Below are 23,997 nucleotides of genomic sequence, written 5' to 3'. Positions count from 1 at the left end.
CTGGATGCAGAGCTGTTGCCGGAAAGGATGACTGTTTGTACTGCATCACGTAATTCCCTTCTAGAGGCTAGCTGTGATGTTAAACTGCAAAGCTCAGAGAGGTGAGAAAGGATGCTGTGGGGATTAGTCATTAAGAGCAGTACCAGGGAGAACGGTGACTGCTAAGCCAGTGTCTTGCCTACCGGCTCTGTATAATCAGGACTGTCTGATAACACAGTCTTGCTGAGAACCTGCAGTTCCTCTGATTTTTTCCACACTGTCTATTACAGCTGGATTCTCAGGTTGAAGAAAGTTAATGAAATCTGTCAATTCTGATGCCTGGAGAGACTCATGTGCCTGATGAATACACCTGCTGGGCACTCAGAGAAGCTGAATTATGCTATTTATGGCTCTCTCAAGCTGACTTCATAGTCTTGGCCTGTCAATCAACCAGAAGCCGTTCATGTGTCTTACAAACTGAAGAGACCCAAATAAGTTATATCTAGGGCACAGAGCCTTCCAGAGGGATCTTTCTTCTGCCCCGTATTAGGAGACCAGGCTTTAAAAAAAGCCAACATTTTGGAAAGAGGGCCATAATCTGATCTTGCCTTGAGCTGGATGCACTCCCCAGACAGAAAGGCAACTACAAAGTCTATGGCTTTTAACAAATCTCAAACTCCTTCCTCCCCATTTTTATCCTAAGTAGTTCATGGTAGCTCAGAGTGACAGCTCAAATCCATATATGAATGCAGGACAGGCAATATCCTGCTGTGCAGACTGTCTGACTGCAGAGCTCATACGCCCAGCATTACGTCCCCAGCGCAGAACTGCAGAGGGCATTGGGTTGGCAGTCACATCCAGCTATTGTTTTCAATGATTTTTTCCCTCTCTGCATTCATAACAACTCAATTGGAAATTAACAATGAAGGAGAATCATTAGGGACTGGCGGTTATTGCAAATGGGCACTAAGAAGTACCATGATTTCATCTGGGTAAATTGCTCATTCATCTGTGTTGACTTTGGAAATGAAAATGACTAGATTAGGAGGAAACATTATGATATTTATTTTGTCTTATATTTATAATTTATTTTTTGTCTTAGGTCACACAGTAGATAGCAATAGAAGACTAGTTTACGATGAATTTCAGTATCCCTTAAATGACACAATTCTAAGCTCTTTTTACTTCTCTATGCCTGTCAAAACAACGCAGTTTATTAGAAACTCCTTGAATTTCTTGTTACTGCTACAGTGAGGTGTGTACATCCTTAAATTCTAAGCACAAAGTAAGCAACAGCTCCCGCCACAAAACTCAAACCAGTCGCTACCATCTTCCTCCCCAGCTCACAATCAGAGATCTGATCCGTGAGTAAATTGCTTCCTGCCTCTGCAGCATATGCATGTCAGAACAGAGACCTAAATTCTTGCCTTGGCATGCTGCTTTAGCCACGAGGCCTGCCTGTCCAGTAGGCTTCATTGCTGATCTGTGCAGGAAGAAGTGTCAGGAGGATGACCTCCTCTCAGTTTATTGGTGGCGTATCTGTGCAAATCTCTCTATGCAAAATACAAGAGTCTGTCTGCTGGTACAGATTTCTGTAACTTGAATTTATGGCTTAGCTGTCAAAATAATTGAAACACACCTGTGAAAACTGGGAATACTTTCACTCCTTTTGTAATAGCCAGTCAGGAAATGAGAATGGCATCATTGACCTAGCACAGTTAAAAGAAAGAAGCAGCCAAACTGGGTTAGCCTCATGATTTTCGTCTTCAAATGACTAAAAATTTACCTTATACTTAGACTCCAAAATCTCTCTCACGCACTGCCCCATTCTATGTTGGAATTACAGAAAACCAATTCTGGGTCAGACAATGCATGGAGTGCTCCAGCTGAAATCACAGTGCTGTAGCCATTGGGTAGCCCTCCAGAAGGTGCCATGCACTTCACAGACAATATTTTGCATCCTGTGCTGTGGTCATAACCTTCCCATTCAAGCCTTGACCCCTGTGTCTCTTGTTGACACTGCTAAAGCCCAGAACTTGCATTTGGAAATTTCTAGCTGGGTTGCTGATGTCTGATGACTTCTTCCCAACTTAATTTGACCTAATAATGAGAGCAAGTGCCAGACTAGGCACCTGCAATTCATTTTTGCTGAGCACTTGAGTCTCATTATAAGTTGTGGAGAAAGAGAGATTAAATCAGTCTGAAAAGCATCTGAACAGGTATCCCTGGAGTTTTGCTTTCTGAAATGTGCACATGATTACAAAGAATATTTTCATTACGTACTGAATTAGGAAACTATGGTGGAGGTTTGGCTCATCCAGCTTGTTTAGAAGCAGTGCACTTAGTAATATACAACCTTAAGCAAGACTTTTAGGGTCAGATTTTTAAAGCATTTTGGTCTTGTAAAGATAACAATAAAAGCCAGAGGGCCAGCTGGGATTTTTGGAGTCTCCTGATTCACACTGAAATGATTGTGATGTTTAAGACTTTGGTCTTTAAGACTTGGTTCAAAACCAATGGGAGTCATGCTATTGACTGGGGTGAGTTGCATGCTAGACAGTTTCTCCCTTTTGAGCTTCATTTTCTCATCTATAAAATAAGAATAATTAACCTGCTTTTCATCCACCTTGGGATCTTTTGTCTGTTTTGGCTGTGATCCCATAAGAAACATTTGGGATAAAGAATGACTTAAATATATGCCTAATGACCTATTGAACCAGAGGGAGTAAAGTGTCTAAAACACAAAAGCCAGGCTATCCATTAAATGCTGATAGAAATAAGATGGCCTTCAGAAAAACAGCAATATTTAAACCAACAATGAAAAAAGTGAAGATCAACTCAAAAACTTTAATGGAAATTCACATTTTTTCTCCTTTTTTTGGCAGCTGCTGCATCTGATGTTATTGCATTTCATTAGCAGGATTACAGATATCATTTCACATGAGTAACATAATAAAAGAAAAGGCAGTGAATCTATTGAGATGTAGCTTGAAGCAGAACTGGCCCTCTCTGCTCTTTGGGATATTGTTTCCAGCTGAGATTTACAGGGCTCTAACAATGCATCTCAAATGACATCCTATGTAAACAATCAGAGAACAAATGTGAGATGTTATTTAAATGCCTCATTAAGAAAAGGAAATTTCATAGCTAGATTCTTTTCTTGCCTTTGCAGTAGGTTTAATTGACAGATTTAGATGAGCAACAACAAAAGTTGTTTACCAGAATTGCCTATTATTAGTTACAACGTGTCTTATATTAGTGCCTATGGCTCAACTGAGAAAAGGACAGTACAAGGCCCTGTAGAAGTAATCCAGGCCCTAAAGAATATCTAGTCTCAGGTAAAATGAAGAATTAAAGCCTACTGAAGATGCCAAAGTAGTTTTGGTGTTTAAACAGCTCCTACATCAATTTAAACTCGGGCATTATGGTTTTTGTTTGAAGAACAGATAGACTTCACCACCAGTTTCACATGGACTTAATGTTCATTCAAGGAACTCAAGATACTAAAAGCTCCAGCAGGTCATCATGATTGTGAAAAGAATCTCATATTCATTAATAAGAGAGATGCCTGTTGATTACAGCAGGGTCAAGATCACTTCAGGCCTTTAAATGCGCTCTGCATCTGCATCAAGTTTTTCATAGGAGTCCCTGTGCTTTTGGACAACAGAGTTGGGCAGATGGCTTTGCAGAAAGATCCAACAGTTTATTCTACGAGGAGCTGCATGGAATAGGTCTGCATGAAATGTCCCAGGGACTTCTTGTGAGAGAGCCAACAGACACTGTGTAACAGAAGAGGAAGCAAATCTCCCATGCCAGAATGAGAGGAAGCTACCTCCTTCTTGGAAAACTCTGAGAGAGCATGGGAAAAAAATTAGAAGGCCCATGGTGTCACCTCTGCCTGACAGGTCAGGGAAGAGGCAGTAGCTTCAGCTGATAAGCTCAGGCTTTCCCCCAGCTCTTCTCTGCCTCGTGGCTTCCCTGGCTGTGCTTCTGCAGCCCCCGGCTTCCGCAGGGCCAAGAGAAGGTGGGGCATAGCAAGTAGCTGCAATCCTGGGGGTAGGGTCAGGTGAGCAGGACAAGAGCAAGGGAGGCTGCTCACCTGAATATGCAAGATGTCACCCTGTGATGGTGACTTGTTTTGCATTTGTTTACATGTGCGCCCTCTCTCATATTTGTTTCCTGTTTGTTTGTTCATTTTCCTGGGCATGGGGGGAAAGAAACCCTAAGAACAACCAAAATAAGAAATCTTTCAAATAAAGCTTGATATTTGCCACTGTTTCAAGTTAATGAAAGCAATGCATCAAAGACAAGAAGCTGAACAAATGATTCACAATAAACTAATGTAGTAGAGGGGAATTCTGCCTTTTTCTAAATTGTCCCCAAATTGCAATGATATTGAATATATTTGCTGTTGGAAATGATTCACCTTTGAAATAATTGATGTTCGAGTTATACCTGATCTGCAGCTCGCTCACAACCTGTGCTGATGTAAGATGTGAGCTGGCCTTGCTCTCTGTCTGGCTCTCATTGCTACAAATGGACGTTAGGTGTCTTTGCACATTTACCTCCATATTCCAGTCTAGCATTTAGTTATTTCCAGTCCCTCAACCATGCTCTACCAACTGACATTAGATTGAAACTAGCTCCTATCCCCACCAATTAGTCTCAAAGTTTTCAATGAAGGACTCAAACAACTCATCTCAAATATGGGGAAAAAGGGGCACAGGCACCTCTCTGGGAAGAGAAGTCAGTCTCTGAGGCTGCCTGGTGTTTCACCTACTACCTTCCCTTTCTCATTAATTTAATACCTCTTTTGAACATTTAAAAACAAGCAAACATGTACACAAGTAGATGGGTGGAAAGTGTGGAAAGCTTAGCAGTGTCTAGCTAAGAGCAGATGGGGACTTCTCTGGAATATGGTCATCTTTAGGAGAGCAAGCCAGTTTTTCCTGCAGATAACCCCGGTATCCATTAGGTAAGAGCAGCGGTTGCTGTATTCCCATGTAGAAAGCTGACAACACATTGTTTAGTTTGACCACTGCCAAGGATTGTCTTAATTCACACAGATGACTGCGTGGCAGGACTTCTGTTGAAGGAACGTTTCTGATCCCTAAAAAAATTACATTGTTCTTGAGGTTTTGAAGATCTATCATAAACTTTCCATTTCAAACCATGTGAGCCCAAATGCACTGGATTCACTACTGGCTAGATGACTTGATATGAGGCAAACTTTGAATGTGGCAAAGTAGCCACATTCAATCAAAGTCAAAATACCACAATCAAACAACAGCCACATTTCCTCTATGATCCGAACAAGATTTGTCACATAAAGGTAGAGGCATTTGAGCCCAGGGGAAAGGTGGGTGTTTCTGTATATACTTTGCTCCATTTTGTTTTTAGATAACTTTTTAATTATTTAGCATACACTTTGGAAAGTCTTAACTTTTCCTTCACCTCCTTTGTTGTTGCTGTTGTGATGACATATATTGAATGTGGGTTTAAGGCTGCAATCTAGACACTAGCCTGTTTTCAATGCACACTTACATTTCGACTTGTTTTTTGGGTAATATGGCTCATACTTTTGATTTCCAATCAAAATGAATATGGCAGGTACCATGTTTTCCAATCAAGATTTCCAGCTCAGAAAGCTAAGTCATGCCTAGCATCTGTTAATGAGACTGGATATTCTTCTTAAGGCATGCAAACTTAACTTCATATCCTGCCAACCAGAAGTTATCAGAACTTCAGACAAAGAAAAGAAAGATTATAGTCTAAATTATTCCATAAATATGGTTAGAAAGAAAATCTGGAAGTAGAAAAAGTAAAAAGAGGACTGTACATGGAAAATCAGAAGCTGAAAAAGAACCAGTAAGCCAGTAACCGAACAAAAAACTATTTTTTTTTTAATATACAACCTCTCTTTCTCCATAAACACTCTGAATTCTACTGCATCAAAAATATTTTTGACAACTTTCAATCAATTCTGCCTGCAAATAAGAAGGCCAGCTCCAAAAATTTTTACTGAATGGCACAGAAATAGAACAAACAGAAGGTTATGCCAGTGGTTTATTTGCTTTGAACAACATCTGTTGCTCTGGCTTAAATACATACTAATGGGAAGGCAATTTTTTTTTACATTCTGCCATTAGCGCACAAGTTCCGAGTTCACAGTGTAGATGAGTTGTGGCTACAACATTTGCAGAGGAAAACCATCAGAGGTCTTCAAACACCGTCAAGTGTTTGCTCTATCGATTGGGATGAAACATCATCCCTCAAGTATGAGAATGAACATATTCACCAAGCAGTATCACCATCATCAACTCTCTCATGGGCTGTGTCTGTATAACTGTGGAAAAGCAGTTTGCTGATCAGTTTTAAGCATGTTACATTGCTTCCTACACGTATGCTTGAGGCTGATGTGCAGACAACTTGCCTGGGTTCATTTCCTGCGGGGAGAGCTTGGGATGGCGGGTCCTGTGCTCTCCATGTGGGCTGGAGCATCACTCACAGCGTGCACAGGAGGTGACTTGGAATGAACTGCGTTTGCTGTTTATCCTCACAATGTCTCTGTTTGCTGGAAAGGTTCTATAGCCTCGTTTCACGGCAGGGTAACTGCAGTACGCAGAGGGAAAATTATTTGTCCTCCGTTGTAGAGCTGAGATGAGAAGAACAGTTTCCGAAGCCTTGTGGCAGTGCTTCTGAGGCACTGAAGCCTCTGCTCAACTTAATTAATGTGGTGGAATGGGGGAATTAAACCAGCCCAAATAAACTTCTCCCCCAAAGGACATGGGAACATGACTGAGCCTCTAGCTTGCATGCGAGTGTTTGATCTGCTTCCAAAGCAGGGCAGACCTGTGCTGCCTTTTCCTCATCGTTTGTGGAGAAACTAGAGTTTAGCCCTGCTATTAGTGGGGATTAATTTTCAGTGTGGTGAATTTACCCATGAATTTATGAGAAGTTAATTTGCACTAAAGAAGAAATCATGTCAGTTCAAATGCATTCAGTTAGCTGTTGATGGCATTGGTGCGGCCGTTAGATACAAAAAATATATTGCTATTAGGGGTTAGCGAGGGAGTGCATCCTGATTAGATTAGAGGCTGGAGAGAGCACTATCCCCTGGACAGCCAAATATTGAAAGAAAATTATGCTTCATTAGCATATTTTATTAGCTAATTGGTTAAGGAAGTCTTTTAAAGAAACACAGCTAGAGTCTACGGTAGGCCTCTCCTCTGCCCAGTATGTCTGAGGTGGAGGTACAAATGGGCTTTTGAGCCGTCTTTGCTGTATCAGCTGCGATTGTTGGACCACCGGGTACTTTCTGATGCTGGAACGTAAATCAGCAGGGCCCCGGGCCTGCTGTAACACGCACCAGTGCCGTACTGTACTCAGACAGCCCGCAAGCAGCGCGGCATAAAACAGCAACCTCTCCAATTCTCTGCTCTCTGCCCCTCGTACAGCCCTGTGGAGAGCTGCTACCAAATGATTTAGCAGTCGTGCTGATTGCAGCAGTACCCGAACTAGAGCCTTCTGAAGCGAGCAGGCAACGGCCTTGTGTCATCAGTGCTCTGAAACACGGCGTCCCTGTAACACTGCAAGGCACAGCACTGCTTGTGCTCTCAGAACCCGGCGCAGGCTGAACGTGAACAAAAGTCTTAAAAGAAACAACATTTTAAAACAAGCCTTTATATCCTATTGCTCATGTTTACTGAGACCGGAAGGGTGGTCAGGTGCCTGTGTTTAAATGTTCTGCTTTTCTGCCTGTGAAACCCTTGGCTGGGTTGGCTACTGCCACACCAGTGAAGGTATTTGGGCAGTTAAGGATTCAGATAGACAGCAACTGATTTCATAAGGCACCAAACATTAAGCTGCATTTTTAAAAATGCAATGTTAGAATATGGACAGGCAGATAGAGAAGGAAGGATATTTTTAGTCCCTGAAACACATTTGGCAAATGTGCGTTCCTTAACGTTCAGGTTCTCATGTTTGGGTCACCCTTTGTATAAAGGCTTCACTGATACAGTTTATATTTAGGAAGAGAATCCTGCCCAAGTTCTCACATCCCGCTGATACCTCACCAATTATCTCTGATACCCTTTGCAAACTTGTAGAGACAGGAGAATCAGAGACAAAGATAATGCCGGAATACAGATCCTCAACTGGCATAAATTACTCATCTCTTTTAATTGGGGTTGGCATTTCAGAGCCAGAACACAACCGTCTGCAAATACGAAGCAAACTCGGCGCTATTTTAGCGCGTGGATCACAGGGTGAAGCCCTCCCTGGGGGTCGCTGGTCAAAAGGCTCCCCAAACCCATTCCGCAAGCCCTCCCGCGAGCGCTGCGTCAGGCAGGGGATCTGTTTTCCTGTTTCTCTGTATTCCGCTCTGTGGTTGTTATTAATGAAATAAAAGGCGAGCCACATCCCCTTTCCATCCCCTTGCCCACGCACATTAATTTAAATGCAAAACCACGCCAAAAGATCAAAATTAATTATACTTTCTACAGCAGGCTACGTGCAAAATTGAAATGCACAGGGCTGGCTTTTCTTCCCTCCCCCCCTTTTTTTTTTGGATGTGGAAAGGAGATGTAGCAATGTAGCAAAAACATTAAAACACACATCGAAATGTTGCACGCTTTCTTGCTTTTAGTTTCTGATGCTTTTTGCTTGTCTACATTTCCGCAGTTGCTTTCAGTGTCAAGCTGTTTCAGAAGGAAAATTGAAAGCTTAATCTGCTCGTGACATAAATTGACCTCTAAATGACAAATAATATTTGTTTACCACTAACAACAATTGATCTTCATTAAGAAAAACTATGCTGACTCTTAAGAAATTTGTCCATTATTGCACAATCAAAATATAGCTAAAGTCTGAGATTTATTTTTCAGGGAAAGAAAAGGGGGGGGGGAGGAGTGTTCTGTTCCTCAGTGAGTTCAGGCATTTATATAAGTTTATTCGATGTAAATGCAGTCAGGTGAATTTGTGACCCAAGGTGCAGTGCTGAGTTCCATGGCCTGGAATTCTGCATCTGAGCACAGTCACAGCAGATTAACTGCTCCCGGGAACCAACGTATGGACAGGGCTACCCCGTTTGCCAGACCCTGGGCAAGAACAGCAAAATTCTGACACTTTTTACGGGGAATGGCTGCAGGCATTGTATGCAGTATAACACTCTTTGCTACAGAGATGTTAGGTACGCTCTGAAAAACTTTCTGGATCAGGCTCTGTGGGGGCCAGGGTGACAGTTACATGCCTTTATGTAGGAAAAATGGATGCTCACAGACTATAAGCATTTAAGGCCAATGGGAGCAATCAAAGCTAAAAAGGAAGCACGTAGCTAGACACTGTGTCAGGCTAGGGCTTACTTGCTTAGCAGTCTGTGGGAAGTGCTTGTTCTTCTGCCCCTCGGCCAGACCCTGTCCTCAGCACTGTTGGTTTTAGCCAATGTCTGGAGATATCAATTAAGCCAGCCCACTGCTCGCTCCCCCTCTTCCAGCAGTATGGCTGTAGCTAGATGCATTCATGTATTACAAAAAACAGAAAAAAGAAATGGATGCTTATGATCAAATAGCTCCTTTTTCAAATTCCACATATCATTAAAAAGTGGTTATTTGTGTCCCTGTAGCAACTAAAGATCAAGGTGCCTTTGTAGAACACATGGCCAGAGATGTCCTTGGAAAACTTACAAATTAAGCAAATCAGAGAAAACACTCAGAGAAGTAAGCTGACAAAGAAAAGGGATTTATCCCTGGGTATGGAGCCATTGAAAACAACATCCATTTCGGTACCCTGCTGAGATTTTACTGAGCAGGACACACTGGATCTGCTCTTTCCACTGACTTCCCATAGAAACATGAATCTCATTCAAGACCTTGGTCTCACTTTTTAAATATTCTGATCCACCATATCAAAGATCCTTCTACAAGAAAAGCACAGCTTAGCTGAACGATCCCGGATACAGCAAGTGCCTTCCCAAGGCCAGCCCTATGCACTTTAGTGAGAGGTGGAAGCAACGTACAGTTGGTAGCCTGGTTCTTGTGAGCCCAGCTGGGCTCAGGAGCCCAGTACGGTGCCAGGCCAGTACAGTTGGGCTGTACCTGGAGGGGGTCTAGCTAGAGCTAGTCTCTCTGCACTAACCCTGAAAAAAAAAAAAAACAAATGAGGTGATTGTGCTGCTATTTAGCAGGTCAAAGCAGCAAAACATCTTTTGGTCTGTGACCAAAGAGGCCCTTTTGAGTGGGGCCATGTGAAGAATGGGGGGGGGCCTTGCTTGCCCCAGGCTTGCTGCTGAGAGCTGCAATTCAAGTGGGCTGGTCATTCAGGTTGCAGCACTCAGCAGCTGTCATTTATTACAGTGAAGGCAAGCGTAGTAAGTAATAGCTTCAGACATTTTCTCTCCTGGTCTTGTGGCACAGCTTAGTTTTACTATGGTTGCTTAGGTGTGCTTTGCTTACTGCCATCATGCTCAAGAATCACTCAAGTGCAATGTTAGCACAATAGATCCCACAGCCTTTTCTTCCAAATAAAAGCAGAAAGCAACAGCTTCAAGTCATTTCAGCATCCTGCTTTCCTGCTGTCAGTTCAAGTGAAGCAAGGGTGTGCAAACTTCAGCAAAGGCTGCGACTATCAGCATGGTGATATCTCTATCTACTCCTGTTTTCTCAGAAGCGTTCCTGAGGATGCTCAAACACACCTGCTGCAACCAAGAAAAACAACACTTGTGACCACCACTGTTTAAGGTCACAGACACGGAGCAACTGTATTTGTTCAACATTTACTTATCCAGGAAAGACCTTGGCAAATTTTCAGATAATCTCTGTATCAGTATGTCTGTCTGTCTCTATATATTATGCACAAAACCAGCATCCCCACACATACAAATATGTGAATCGTTCCTAGCAATCTCTTCTTATTGCTACATAGATATCAAAACTTCCATCTGGTTAAGGTGGTGGAATGCATTTCAGCTGTGCTCAGCTCGCATGAGCAAGTGCTGTTACATTTCTCAGCTAATGTGTAATATTTTGTGATTGTATAAGGGATATTGGTGCCGCAATGGTCCCCAGAATTTCCTGTATTTCTGCAAATTTAAACAACATGCTGCTGCTGATTGATTATGGTAATTTTGTTGTTCATATCATCCTATTCCTATCACAGCAGGTATTGCTTGTAATTATTAAGGCCATTTGTTATTAGCAATGCATGGGTGGTGACATGCGATGAGAAGCAAACAATTTAACTGATAATAAAATTAGCTGATCATGGAAAGTCAATCTGCTAATTATCTCCAAACTGTGTCCATCAGCTGTTTTGCATTCCTTAGACTCCTTGCTCCCCAGCAGAATAGCTTTTGCAGGCTGTGTTCTAAGGAAAACACTGAATTTCCCAGCAAAAGAGGCCTTCATCCTGTTACACCTTTGCCCTCATATAGGTTCACGTACCTTCATAAATACTTTGCGACAAATAGGCATTTGATTGTGTAATTTACTACAAAACAGGCAGCACACTAAAGAATACGTATGGAAGGTTCTTTATGAAATTTAATAAAAATTAGACCGACCCCTTCAAATTCATAACTATTGGAAAGTACCTAGTACTTAGATTTCTCAGTTGTTAAATTTTCAAAACCTCTTGTGGTTTTGAACCTAAGTGGTGGAGCACACATTAAGGTCATGTAGATAGAGAGTACCTTTGGACACTTTTAAAACTCTGTATGGGCTTTTAACACTGTCCTCAGTTCCTGTAATTGACAGCTGATTCATTTAGTGAAATCCTAGTCTAGATGCAGTGAAAAACCAAACTGTGTGAGCAGCGGGACCAAAAGAACTTGGTTTTCTGTGCATCTTTGCATAGCAGTATTGGCAGCTGGGCACGGCACTGAGGCTGCCATGTTAGCAAGCAGTTGGATGGTTGTTTAATAACACTATATCTCCTTCTTATATCCAGTATTAATAGGTGGTAATAATATTCATAGTTGGGTATGGTCAAATTAAAGGTGGCTGTCAGTTTTTATATATCCTGTCAGTTTGCTTATGTTTTAATTTTTGTTTTAAATACTGGCAGGTACAACAAATAACCTATCCAAAATTAAATATTTTCTCTTGCGTCCATTTTTTAAAGCAGATTATTAAAAGCAAACACTGAGACACTTTCCAAGAAAATACCATCCTGTATTGAAAAATTATGATGCTTTAAAGGTAATAGCATTAAAATATTGTAACTGTGCTTAAACAAACGTATGGATTTTTTCCACAAATTTGGAACAGATTCCTGACAGAGGAGGTGGAATAAGGTAAAAGGTATAAGACACATCATGAAATCCTTACAATTCCAGACTAAAGGAAGCCTGCACACATAGAAGGAATATTGTCTGAATCATAACAGAATGAGTCATAGACTTGTAGAACAGTTTGGGTTGGAAGGGACGTTCAAAGATCATCTGGTCCAGCACCCCTGCCATGGGCAGGGACATCTTTCACTAGATCAGGTTGCTCAGTGAAGAAGAATGATGTTGATAACACTTAAGATCAAGGAGTTAATGAATAACCTTTCAGCAGAGGAATGGGCAAATCTTTCAGGTGCTTATGTGCATGCAGTTGGGGGGTGACCATATTAAAGACTGACACAAACATCCTTCAAGAGAAGGATAAGTCAAGAGGGTAGAAGTAAACAAACAGGAGATGGAAAACCAGGAAGACATTTCAGTAGCTGTTCAAATATGCTGCAAAGAAAGGAAACAAAGCTGTTCTACACAAACGCTTAGAAATCTAAGAAATGCGATGGAAGAACCGTGATACCGGCAGAGGATATCTGACATGTCCTCTGATTATTTCGATCTTTACTGGCAGCAGACTTTAGCAAGGTTGTTCCCAAGTCTTAGCTGCCCAGGGTCCTGCAAAAAACAGCATTGCTTTCTGGAGAGATGTGTGATCCCACTTTACTCCTTGGGAGGTCTCGGAGATCTGGCTGGTCTGTTCTCCCAGCCTGATGAGACTCATTTCAGAGAGAGCAAACCCCACACATTCCTAGGCATCAGAGATTTGCCTGCTTACCACTTGGTAGCGGTACATCACAATACATCAGAGGATGTAATATTGGCTAAATAGACCTGTGGTTTGAACCATGATGGCCATTCTTATTTTCCAGTCAGCCTATATCTGCTTTTTCAAGTCAAAACCATTCTGGGATATAAGTAGGATGAGATGTTATTTTTACAACCTTGTTCCAAGTGCAAAATGCATAGTCAAAACCATAATCCTGCATAAGGGAGCTGAACGGCTCTGCTGATCACAAGGAATATACATGGACCATGATCTAGCGAGTACCATGTAGCTGAGCTCTGATGCACCATCACAGTGTCAGAGAGTAAATAATAATACATGTCTCATCTTAGATGCAACAGGAGTTACAAGATAAACTTCAGTCACCCATGCTCTTGATTGCCATTAATCTCTGCAGGAGGCACCAATAAGAATAAATGGGGAAGTAAACTCTACTAAAAAAAAAAACCAACACAACCCTGGGAAAAAGAAACCCTTCAGCTTTAGGTCGGAAGCAAGGGGAGCTTTGCCAGGTGCAGGAGTGCAGAGAGGCCTTCAAGTGCCGCACACAGCTGCAGCGGTGCCGCTGTCTTTAGTGAGTGCTTGTGCGCTCTGCCTGGGAGCACGCACCCTCCGCCTGCACTTCTGAACTGCTGGTGGTGGCAGGTGAAGCTTATCTGCTCTAGGTATCCAAGAGAGCCATCAACTGCCTCTTCTGACAGGCAGTAGCAAGACTTAATCTGGGTGATAATTAGTCACTGTGTTTGGCTTCTTTCCACTGTTAAAAGAAAGAAGAGCTCTTCTAGAGAAATGACATGAATGTGTATTTGCCAGAGCCAGGCTGGACTGGAATGGCTTCCCGCATTGCCAGATAGAACTCCAGAGCTGCCCCTCAGTCACAGGAAGAAGGCAGTTAAATGGCGACAAGTGGGCCAGCGTCCCCTCGGCTGACTGCTACCAAGCGGTCAGCAGGCAAATTTCTGATGCCTAGAAATGTGTAGGGTTTGCTCTCTCTGAAATTAGTCTCATCAGGCTGGGAGAACAGACCAGCCAGAGACCTCCCAAGGAATAAATGGGGTCACACATCTCTCCAGAAGGCAATGCTGTTTTTTTGCAGGACCCCAGGCAGCTAAGACTTAGGAACAGCCTTGCTAAAGTCTGCTGCCAGTAAAGACTGAAGGTGGGAGACTTTCATGTTCAGGCTAAAACCAACATATTTTGAAATAGAGGTATGTTTGGGCTTTGTCACCCACTACATTTGGATAATATTTCCACTTGACATGAGCTAGTGGCTCCCCACCAATTGTAAGTTGGGAAGGAACATCCCAACAGCTAATTCCAGGTTCCTCCAGCAAAGTATACACAGCACCCCAAGGATGGTCTGAAAACCAAAGAGACACAGTCGTGTGATAACAAGGTCACTGCAGACAAGCAGCAGCAAAGGTACACTTCCATCTGTCTAAATCTTTGAGTATGTTTGAACATAATGGTGTACTAAGGCTAAAGGACTGGAAATGTGGGATGATGTGCTTAAACGCACAATGTCTATTTGCCCTTGTGAAGATTATGAGCCATACCTAAAAGTGCACTGCCACAGGATCAGGTAAATCGGCTTTTATTGAAACATACTGTAATATCGGGCGGGGGGAGCAGGGGGGAAGATTCCAATTTAACACAAGTACATTGCATTTCAGCCTCCCTAATAACTATTGATATCTGCTGTCCAGGAGCAAATCATATCTTCCTTGACAAGTCAGACAGCTGCTCTTTCTCTATCTTCCTTTTGTTATATCTTTAATAGCCATGGATTGTTGTGGTACCTTGAAAAAAATGTTTGTGACTTACTTGATGGATGTCTCATCTCCTGCTATTAGCCCTGGTTCATGGGTTCATCTAATGCCTGTTCTTGCCTACAAAACTCAGACCAAGTGCTTTTGAAATGAGAGTGTGCTGGGTGCCACTGCACAGTGGGTGCAGCACACACTGTGTACAGCTCCTCTTCCCCTCCATCTGGCAGCCGGTGGGGTGAACAAGCTCCCTTGATCATCCTGAAATACAGTTAAGGTAGAAGCAACCTCTGGAAGTCTGGTCCAGGCTCTTGCTCAGAGCAGGGACAACTTCCAAGTCCTATAAGAAGACCTATGGGTCTTCTCCAGCTGAGGCCTGACTATCTAGGGAAGTAGATCCCACAGCTTCTCGGGATTGTTCCCATGTTTGATCACAGTCATTGTGGAGAATTTTATTCCATTTGTTTAAGGTATTGGAATACTGGTATCTTAAATACAGGAATAATAACAATTGTAAGATAGGTCTAAAGAAAAACATGGCTATATTTGACCAAGTTCACCCAGACTTTGAATTGAAAAGACAAAGGAAGTATCTTTCAGGTTATCAACTGTCCTAAGGTATGTCAAAGGAAATAAAGACAAATGCGGTAAAAATGGTGGGGGGCAGTGATAGTGCAGCTGTTCCCTCGCTTTCCTCTGAGACTTTGCTGTTCCCAAATCTCAGTCAACACCATGGGCTGTGTAAGGTCTCCCCAGGTTGCTCTAGGTCAGCCCTAAAATTTGCTGGGTTAGCCCTAAAAACCTTCAATGGCAAACCGAAGTGTGTGTGGGGGCTTAGGCCAAGTTACATGTCTTTGTGGTGCATAGGAGGAGTGCTTATATTGTCCATTCAGCCAGCACAGCTGTAGGGGCACAGCCTTCTGCATACAGACACTACAAAGAGCCGGACAAGTTAACAATTTGAACAGCCATGATCCTTTCTGCAGTCTTTCTGTGGCACTTACCCACTTGCCATGACACTGAAAGAAACAAATGCAGCTAAGACCTGTACCTGTTTGAACAAACTGGCAGGTCTCTGTCCAAAATCGTCAAAGAGCACCTAATAACAACTGCCAACTGCTATTGTGCATTTAGGAGCAATCTTTAAACTAGAGCATTTAAAAATATACTTCTAGGGATCATCCTTAAGTTGATGGGTATCATGGAAGTCATACATAACCCACTATTAGCTACCCAGGTGCCTCTGCTTTTTGTGTCTCTATTTGCCTGATTAATCCGTGATTAAGAGCTAGTGCTAGCTACACATCCTTGGTCAGGTTTTATATTTGTAAAATGACAAAACCCACGCCCTTTGGACCAGGCTGTAGAACAAGCATCATTTTGTAGGGAAGGGGCAAGACTGACACATTTAGTACAGAGTTTTGGCAAATACAGTAATAAACGGGGTCCTCTTTATACTTCCCAGTGGTGTGCACAAATGCCCATTTTTCATGTGCTGGTGGAACATTAAGCATTGAGATTGGCCCTTCCAACACTCAAGTGGGGAGAAAGGATTTTTTCTCTAATGTGTGTATTGTGTGCTCCTCCTAGATCTCTTGTATTCTCCTTGTAGAGCTGAGACTGAAAGAGAGGATTTTTTTTTTTTAATCTCACATTTGTAGTTACCAGCTAAAAGGAATACTAACAGAAAGAGAACTTTCTATCCTCCACCATGAAATTAACAGCCATACTTTTTGATTTGAACAGGTCCCCAGTGGTACCCTTCCCGTGTTGGCCTGCAACTAGAACGCAGTAAGCATTTCTGTGGTTGAATACAGCCACCTAATGTATTCTAATCCTCTGGCAAGTTCTCTTCCTGAGAATATTGCTCTCTCTATACGTGTTATTGGGTGAACTGTTAGCACTTTTTCATTAGTTGATATCAAAGATTAACTTATTAGACTTCTCATTAATAAAGGAATCTCATGTTTTTCATAACCACTGAGTAAAAATGTTTCAGAATATAGTATATGATCAAATAATGAAGACAAAGTAGTTTTAAAACCATTCACTCACTTCCCTCACTCACTGCATTATCTATTTTAATACTTGCTCACAGCTGCTTGCTCACAGCCTCATCAGAAGATGCAACCGGCTGCAGGAGGCAGCCTCTCATTTTGTGCCAGTACACCAGTTCTTGGGCTGTGTGGCATCTGTTCTGTAGACACGTAGTATTGCAGAGCCCTAGAAAATGAGGGCTCAGCACCTGGTGGAATTTAGCACACTCACTGACTTAAACAGTCAACAAACGTATATTGAAAGGGAGACAAAATACATAAAGTAGAAAAGAGAAAAGAAGTGCTGCAGCCATGGCAACACCCTATGCCAGTGGCTGTTGGGGTTTTCTAATACCCAGCTCACTGCCTCTCGGGAAAAAAAAAAGAGAACCAGATATTGCCATTTTATGTCTCTACCTGTACATTCTAGGTCCATCAGGACTGGAAGCAGATGCCTCAGAATAATGTGAAAAGTAATGTAATGCTGAGATACATCTGGTCTGCCAAGGTCAGACAGCTTACAAAGAAATCTTGGGCTGCGGGCCTTTGCCCAAGAGGTTGTGTTCATTATGATGGAGCCATCTCTTGTAAAACAGCCTGAGAATGCAAACGCTTCAGCAAAAGATAGCAGTGAGGGAGACACTACATAACATTGACTTTCCCATTAGTCTTGCAAAACAGAACAAAAAGTGCTCTATGAAATTGCCTGTGTGATTGAATGGCATGTCTCTAACGGTCTAGATTAACAGAGATAGCATCGTAACAACTGCTATGCATTGCTGCCCAGTGTCATGTCAGCCTAATGTTTCTGTTAAAATGAAAGGAGAATAAGTCTCAGAGAAATGGTCTAAGTTTCTAACCTGGAGAATAAGTATGAAGTCACCAAAATAAATCAGGATACAAGTTGAGCCTACACCTTGACCATTAGTAGGGCCATCCTATGCGTTACGCTGAGCCTCTGAGAGGATGCCTGTTCTTCATGCCACCTCCTCTTCCCTTATTGTCATTACAGATGGGCCTTATTTGAAGGATTCCATTAACATTCAAAGCCTTGCCGTTTCCTCCATCATTACACTGTATTTTACAGACCTAGGTCAGCAGGTCGGTTGGACCACAGTAAGTATGTCCTTGCAACAATCAACATGATAGATCTTAATGTACAATGTGTTTTAGCATCAAATTACTCCAACTTCCTCAGCCTGTCCTTCCCTATGTCAGATAGTATAATTACTTTATCACCAGTCAAAACAGAATTAAGTGGCTAGTGAGACAAGTTATCAATGTACTAACTCTGACATCCAATTAAAGATTAGAAGGTGGACATAACAATATTGCCTGAGGGAAAAAAAATCAATTTTTAAAAACAGTTTTAGCTTACCTAGGGTTTATGCTTGTGCAGGATCTGTAGCCAAATACATTCATTTGCTGTAAGGCTCCTCAGCTTTGAAAGCAGAAGGATCTTAAAAAGAAAACATGTATTTCTGGTAATCCTGTTACTAATACAGGAAAATTATTGGATGGGAATGTCTTACTCTTTGTTCAACTGAAGAACAGTTCTGAGAGGGTGGTGAGGCCAAGTATTCCTGGGCAGATGATGCCCAGCCAGGCTCAAGAGTCACAAAACTTTCAAATCTCTTTCTAAAACAAAAGCATTCGCCATGAGCAACAATACCTGTATTATGCTGTGGGTAGACCCACAGTCTGTTTTTACTTCTGGTCTCAATTTGACTTCTGTTACTTTCCTGCAAGCAGCTGTTGGAAGGTCATGGTGGCAGGAGAGAGGCAACACATTCCACCCAAAGATGGTTGTGGGGAACTGTAAACTTAAGGGCTCATCTGTGCACGGAGGAAGTGAAAGATTCAATTCTTTCATAGCACAAAGACAGAAGGCAGAAAAAGGGTTTGGAAGGACAGTGATGGAAAAAAGACCTTTCCAACATCTTGCAGCAAGCATATGTGACAGAGCTGAAAGTAGTTTCACTACTAGACTGACCTAGCTTTTGCTGTAGTGTGTGTGTACTGCCTTAGCTGGAGTAACACAGAACCTACATCTGTATATTGGGTAACGAGATTCCCAATTTATGCAGTGAGAAACATGAGTAAGACAGAACTACAGTTCCTGAAAGCCATGAAAGCCATGATGAGACTACTGATAGCAATGGAAAACAAATGGCCAATTGCTTGCAGTTCTTTTAGTGAAGCAAGTGAATTTTTGCTAACTGGCATCATGGCCGTAGGCCAAATGATTAGATTCTTATCTCAGGCAGCCCACAGATCACACCTTGCTCATGTGGGGTGACCACAAGTCCCACCTGACAAGCCACTATCCTTCCTTGGCTGTGCTTATGTAGATGGAGCTTATGAGCGTCAGGTCTTTAAGCAGCTTGCAGATGATAGTAGTGGTTCCTCTCTCTAGTAGGTCACTATGGGTGAGGAAGCATTATTACAAGACACTTAGAATGGCCATGTTATTTTACAGCTCCTTATCTGTTAAACAGTACACTCAAGGTGGATGTTGCTGCCAGAACTGCCCTTGACTTTAGGAAGAGTCAGCTTCTGGTTCAGCACTGTAAAGTCACATATCCATCTTACCTGCTCAAGCTCACATGCATTTCTCTCTCTCCGGGGAAGTAGATAACCCCTAGCAGCACAAAATCTGGGAGGTTTTAGCCCCTATGAACAATAACATAGAATCATAGAATAGTTGGGTTGGAAGGGACCTTTAAAGGTCATCTAGTCCAACCCCCCTGGAATGAGCAGGGACATCTTCAACTAGATCAGGTCACTCAGAGCCCTGTCCAACCTGACCTTGAATGGTTCCAGGGATGGGGCATCTACCACCTCTCTGGGCAACCTATTCCAGTGTTTCACCTCCCTCACTGTGAAAAATGTCTTCCTTATATCTAGTCACAATCTGCCCTCTTTCAGTTTAAAACCATCACCCCTTGTGCTATTGCAACAGGTCCTACCAAAAGGTCTGCCCCCATCTTTCTTAGAAGCCCCCTTTAAGTACTGGAAGGCTGCAATAAGGTCTCCCGCCACCAGAGCCTTCTCTTCTCCAGGCTGAACCACCACAACTCTCTCAGCCTGTCCTCACAGGAGAGGTGTTCCAGGCCTCTGATCATTTTTGTGGCTCTCCTCTGGACCCGCTCCAACAGGTCCATGTCTTTCCTGCACTGAGGGCTCCAGAGCTGGACGCAGGACTCCAGGTGGGGTCCCACCAGAGCAGAGCAGAGGGGCTGAGTCACATGACCTTCCAAGTTCTGACCACAGGACCCAAAGCCCCAGGTGGTGACAAGCAGTTTACTTCAGTGGAGTTAGAGCAGCTCATGCTGTGTGACCTACCCGTTTCAGCAGAGGTCTGCGAGCTTACCAAGGCTGAGGGTTTACCCTGCTGATTCCCACACTGATTAATGGCCTACTGGGATCATACTGATTAATGCTAGCCGGGGTCCTGTTCCCCCCCCAACCTATCCCACCACCTCTCAACCATGGAATTTTCTTGCAAAGCAAAATTGTGAGTAGTGCAGCCTCCTGTTTGCTACAAATAAATAATCTGCAAGAACCTTATTTATTCTCTCCTTTCCTGTTGGTTTATGTGGCCTAAGACAGTAACATAACTAAAGCTTACTAAAGCTTAATATCCCATTATAAATAGTGCAGTTATGACTAGGCGTTGATACTGCAGGCAGTGGCATTTTTTATGATTTAATCTGTGTGTGCAGAAAGTTGATTCCATGAGTTTCTGAATATTCATCTTATCCCATTCTGTTCCATATTCTAATTTGTGTCCATTCTCAGTGGGAGAAATCTTCCTAGCCACATATTTTAAACAATCAAGAGATTTTTGTATTATAGCTAGTCTATAGCAATAGAGAAAAAGTTCATAAAAGATTGTATTCTAACATTAGTAATTAAGAATGTATTTGTACACAGATTGTATAGTTTTACTGCTATTCTTACTGTGCTTACAGCTCCCATTCTCCCATCCCCCTTAACAGTCTATCAGATTATATGGACACAGTGAGGGATGCGTCTGATTTAAAGGCTTGACATTTAAATAAACAAGGCGCAGAATAAAAATATTCTTATCTCCTCAGCAAAATGATAGCTGAGGTACAAAGGGCCACATTCAGGTCTGGACTCCAAGAATAGACACAGAAGCACATGGGGATATTTTGCTGCTCCAGAGGTTGATGCGTTGGGCATGGATCCGTCTAGGGGAAAATTAAGCACAGAGGTGGGTCTTCTGGGGCTTTGTCACTTCATTGGAGATCACTCTTGAGATGCCCACTTGAGGATCAAGGACACTAAGACCCCCAATGCTGGTGATTTATACCAAGACAACGAACTCAGGTTTTTTAAAAGGGGAAAGTGGTACCCACCTCCACCTCCTGGGAGCAGTACCTTCTCCAGGCATGTTGTAAAATAAAAGATGAACCTTTGTCTGTTCCCAAACAAACAGTTTGGGTCCCTAAGTCTAGGAGCATATTTCTGAATCAAGAAACCTCACCTTCCCTTTTGGAACATGCATGGTCTCTGATTTACAGTTCTTGTCATACTCCACCTTGGTGGCTCAAGAGTTTTTTGTCTCCTACTGCTTACTCAGTCCCTCTGCCAGAGGCTGACACTTTTGTAGGAAGGATGTTTCCTTCTCATCCTCAGCTTTCTTAAAACATGGTTGCACAGTGACTGAAATATTTTTGGTGTTTCGTGCTGTGAAAGGCCACACATCCCCTAGGCTCAGGTTACACCACAGCTCTGACATTGGTTGACCATATTTCAACAAGTTCTAGAGGTTGGATTGCTCTGAGGGAGGAGAAACTGGGATGAGAGATTTGCAGTTGTCCTCCACTGGAGCAATTACTTATCATTCTCTTTTGAGAGTGAGGCCCTTTCCTGGGATGATGTGGGTAGAAATCCAACCTCAGCTGGCTCTTTCAGAAGAATGGAGGCCCTCAAAGTTCATCTCCAGAAAGCAATTCAGGGAGAAAACGAAACCTGTTTCTTAGTATCATGGATTTTGTTAGAACTCTCTACTCTGCCTTCTTTTTTATAAAATAAATGTTACATGAAACACATAATTCACTTCTGCACAAGATTTACCAATTCCTTCACCCTACCTGGAGGGGATAGTTGAGGTTTGCTGACTGATGCTGCAGAGCTGAGTTTACAGATCTTTTCTATATGCCTCCTGCAAAGATTGTACCCCCAGGGGTGTTTGAAATTCCCACCACTGGAATGATGGGTTTTATTTTTAATCTGTCCAATTTGGGGCCTAAGCATGTTTGACAGAGACCTCTTTTTATATATTGCAGTGCAGCATGTGACTTTTTTGAAACACGGCTGACTTTTTACCGCTAGGAATGCATACTGCTCCTGTAGTCAAAAAGAAAAAGAAAACCATCCTTCCTTCAGTCTTCTGTTAAAGCTTTCCTCATTTGAGCACTGATTGTGATTTCTGATTTATCAGCTTCTGTTGTCTAGCTGCTACCCGGGCAGGATACCAGAAGGATCAAAATAGAACTGAGAAAACAGCATAGAACTGTGAAAAATATATTTTACCTCCAAGTCTGTGAATTTCATAAGATTAACCCTGAAACACAGTACTTCAGTAAATATTTTTTGTAACTGTGATTTAAAATTAGGGATTGCTTAAATACTTTGACTCCTGAGAGCCTTAAAATACTGAGGTTGGCAGCAGAACTGCTCCATTTGCTTAGATTATAGTTTCTTTAGCTTGTGCTTTTTTTTGCTTTGTACAGTCCCCCCCTTGCATACCCTCCCTATATGACTGTGATTCCACACAGCTCTGTGATACAAACAAATAATCACAGAGAAAACTGTTGATTCTCTCTGATCTGAATTACCACTTCAATAGACTTCTGTTGGTGTAAAACAGAGCTGGCTGAAAAATGGAACTGTATTTAATAGGCTTAAGATTATGTTATACATAATTTTTCTGGAATAATTTCAGATTTTCCAATGGAAAAAAAAACTGTCTTAATTTAGAAATGTAGAGATTAATACTTATTTAAACCCAAGAACATATCTGAAATCTGAAAAACCACATTTTCGCTAATTGGTTTGTTTCCTTCTGTCTGGCAAGCAAAATTATCACTGAGTTAGGCATTGTGGAAAATGAACAAGAAGCCAAGAGATCTATCTTTGAATCTTTGTGGATGTGTATAGCAGGTGTACAGTGGGGAAACGCACGCTGTATTGAATAACGAGGTGTGCCTATTCTCTCAGGGGGAAGGCAGTGTTTCGGTCAGCGTGGTTCTCTCCTCTTACTCATACAGTGCATGTGTACTGAAGTTTTTCTTTGCAGTTTGCTCTGACTGTGGCTGTCAGAGCTCACTCAGTTGGTCCTGTAAATGTGAAACAATCCCATGAAGTCAGTGGGATGAGTGTGATATGAAGCAATTTCTGAGCATTGATGGGTTTGAAAAAGAGGCAGCCAAGCTGCTGCAGACTCATTTTCTCCACCTTCTCTATACCGACGTCAGTTTTGGGCTTCCCCTGGGGAACAACTTAAGATGTTTTTCCTGATTTGGGAATGGAAGAAGAGAGTACAGTAAAGGTTTATAACCTCTTAATGGGGTGTAGAAGTACAGACAATTATAATAGAAGCAAAAAGACAGGATCTGAGGAATTTGAAGGAGTGGGAGGGCTGAGAGTCCCCAAAAACTAGTGGACCACTGTGAAGAAGATAAATGTAAGAAAACTCATATGATTGTTGCTTAGGAAGGAATTTGAGATCAAGATAAGAGAGAGTGCTGAGGATCTGTAGGATGTATCAGTGGATAATGTCACTGAATATATTTCTCAGTGGATACATATCAGAGCTTGCATATTTTGTGGCCAGTTCAAACACAGTTAGTTGTGGGACAGGACCCGACAAATTGAATAACACTTTCAGGGAATTGCGGGTACTTGGAAGATTTAGTAGTGCCAAATAAACAGAACGTGTGATTCTGTGTAAATCTGTGAGTGGCTTAAGAGCGACTCCAACAAAGTGCCAAAGAGAGAGAAATCCCCGAACGTTTTTCATTGGTAAATCTCTTCTATCAGTAGATAATTTGATCATAGAAGATGATCTCCAGGAAAAAAAAGAAGTCACTATTTCCTTTACAGACCCTTTTCCAACTACAATTA

The 23,997-nt window shown here is 42.2% G+C and overlaps 1 protein-coding gene across 1 annotated transcript in view; it reads left to right on the top strand.

The window, feature by feature from the left end:
• The window catches only part of TECRL (trans-2,3-enoyl-CoA reductase like), a gene marked incomplete at its 3' end in the record, with an annotated part of 65,381 nt that overhangs the window by 20,575 nt on the left and 20,809 nt on the right, over positions 1-23,997 (top strand). Inside the window, exons 3-4 of the mRNA XM_081998756.1 lie at positions 16,550-16,594; positions 17,852-17,955. Of these exons, the coding sequence (XP_081854882.1) occupies positions 16,550-16,594; positions 17,852-17,955 (149 nt within the window). The remainder of the gene's footprint in view (positions 1-16,549; positions 16,595-17,851; positions 17,956-23,997) is intronic.

The sequence above is a fragment of the Phaethon aethereus genome (genome assembly GCF_964289735.1).
Source record: "Phaethon aethereus genome assembly, chromosome: 4".
Lineage (NCBI taxonomy): Eukaryota > Metazoa > Chordata > Aves > Phaethontiformes > Phaethontidae > Phaethon > Phaethon aethereus.
Note: the sequence above shows the minus strand (reverse complement) of the source record. Positions and strands in the feature narration are given on the sequence as shown.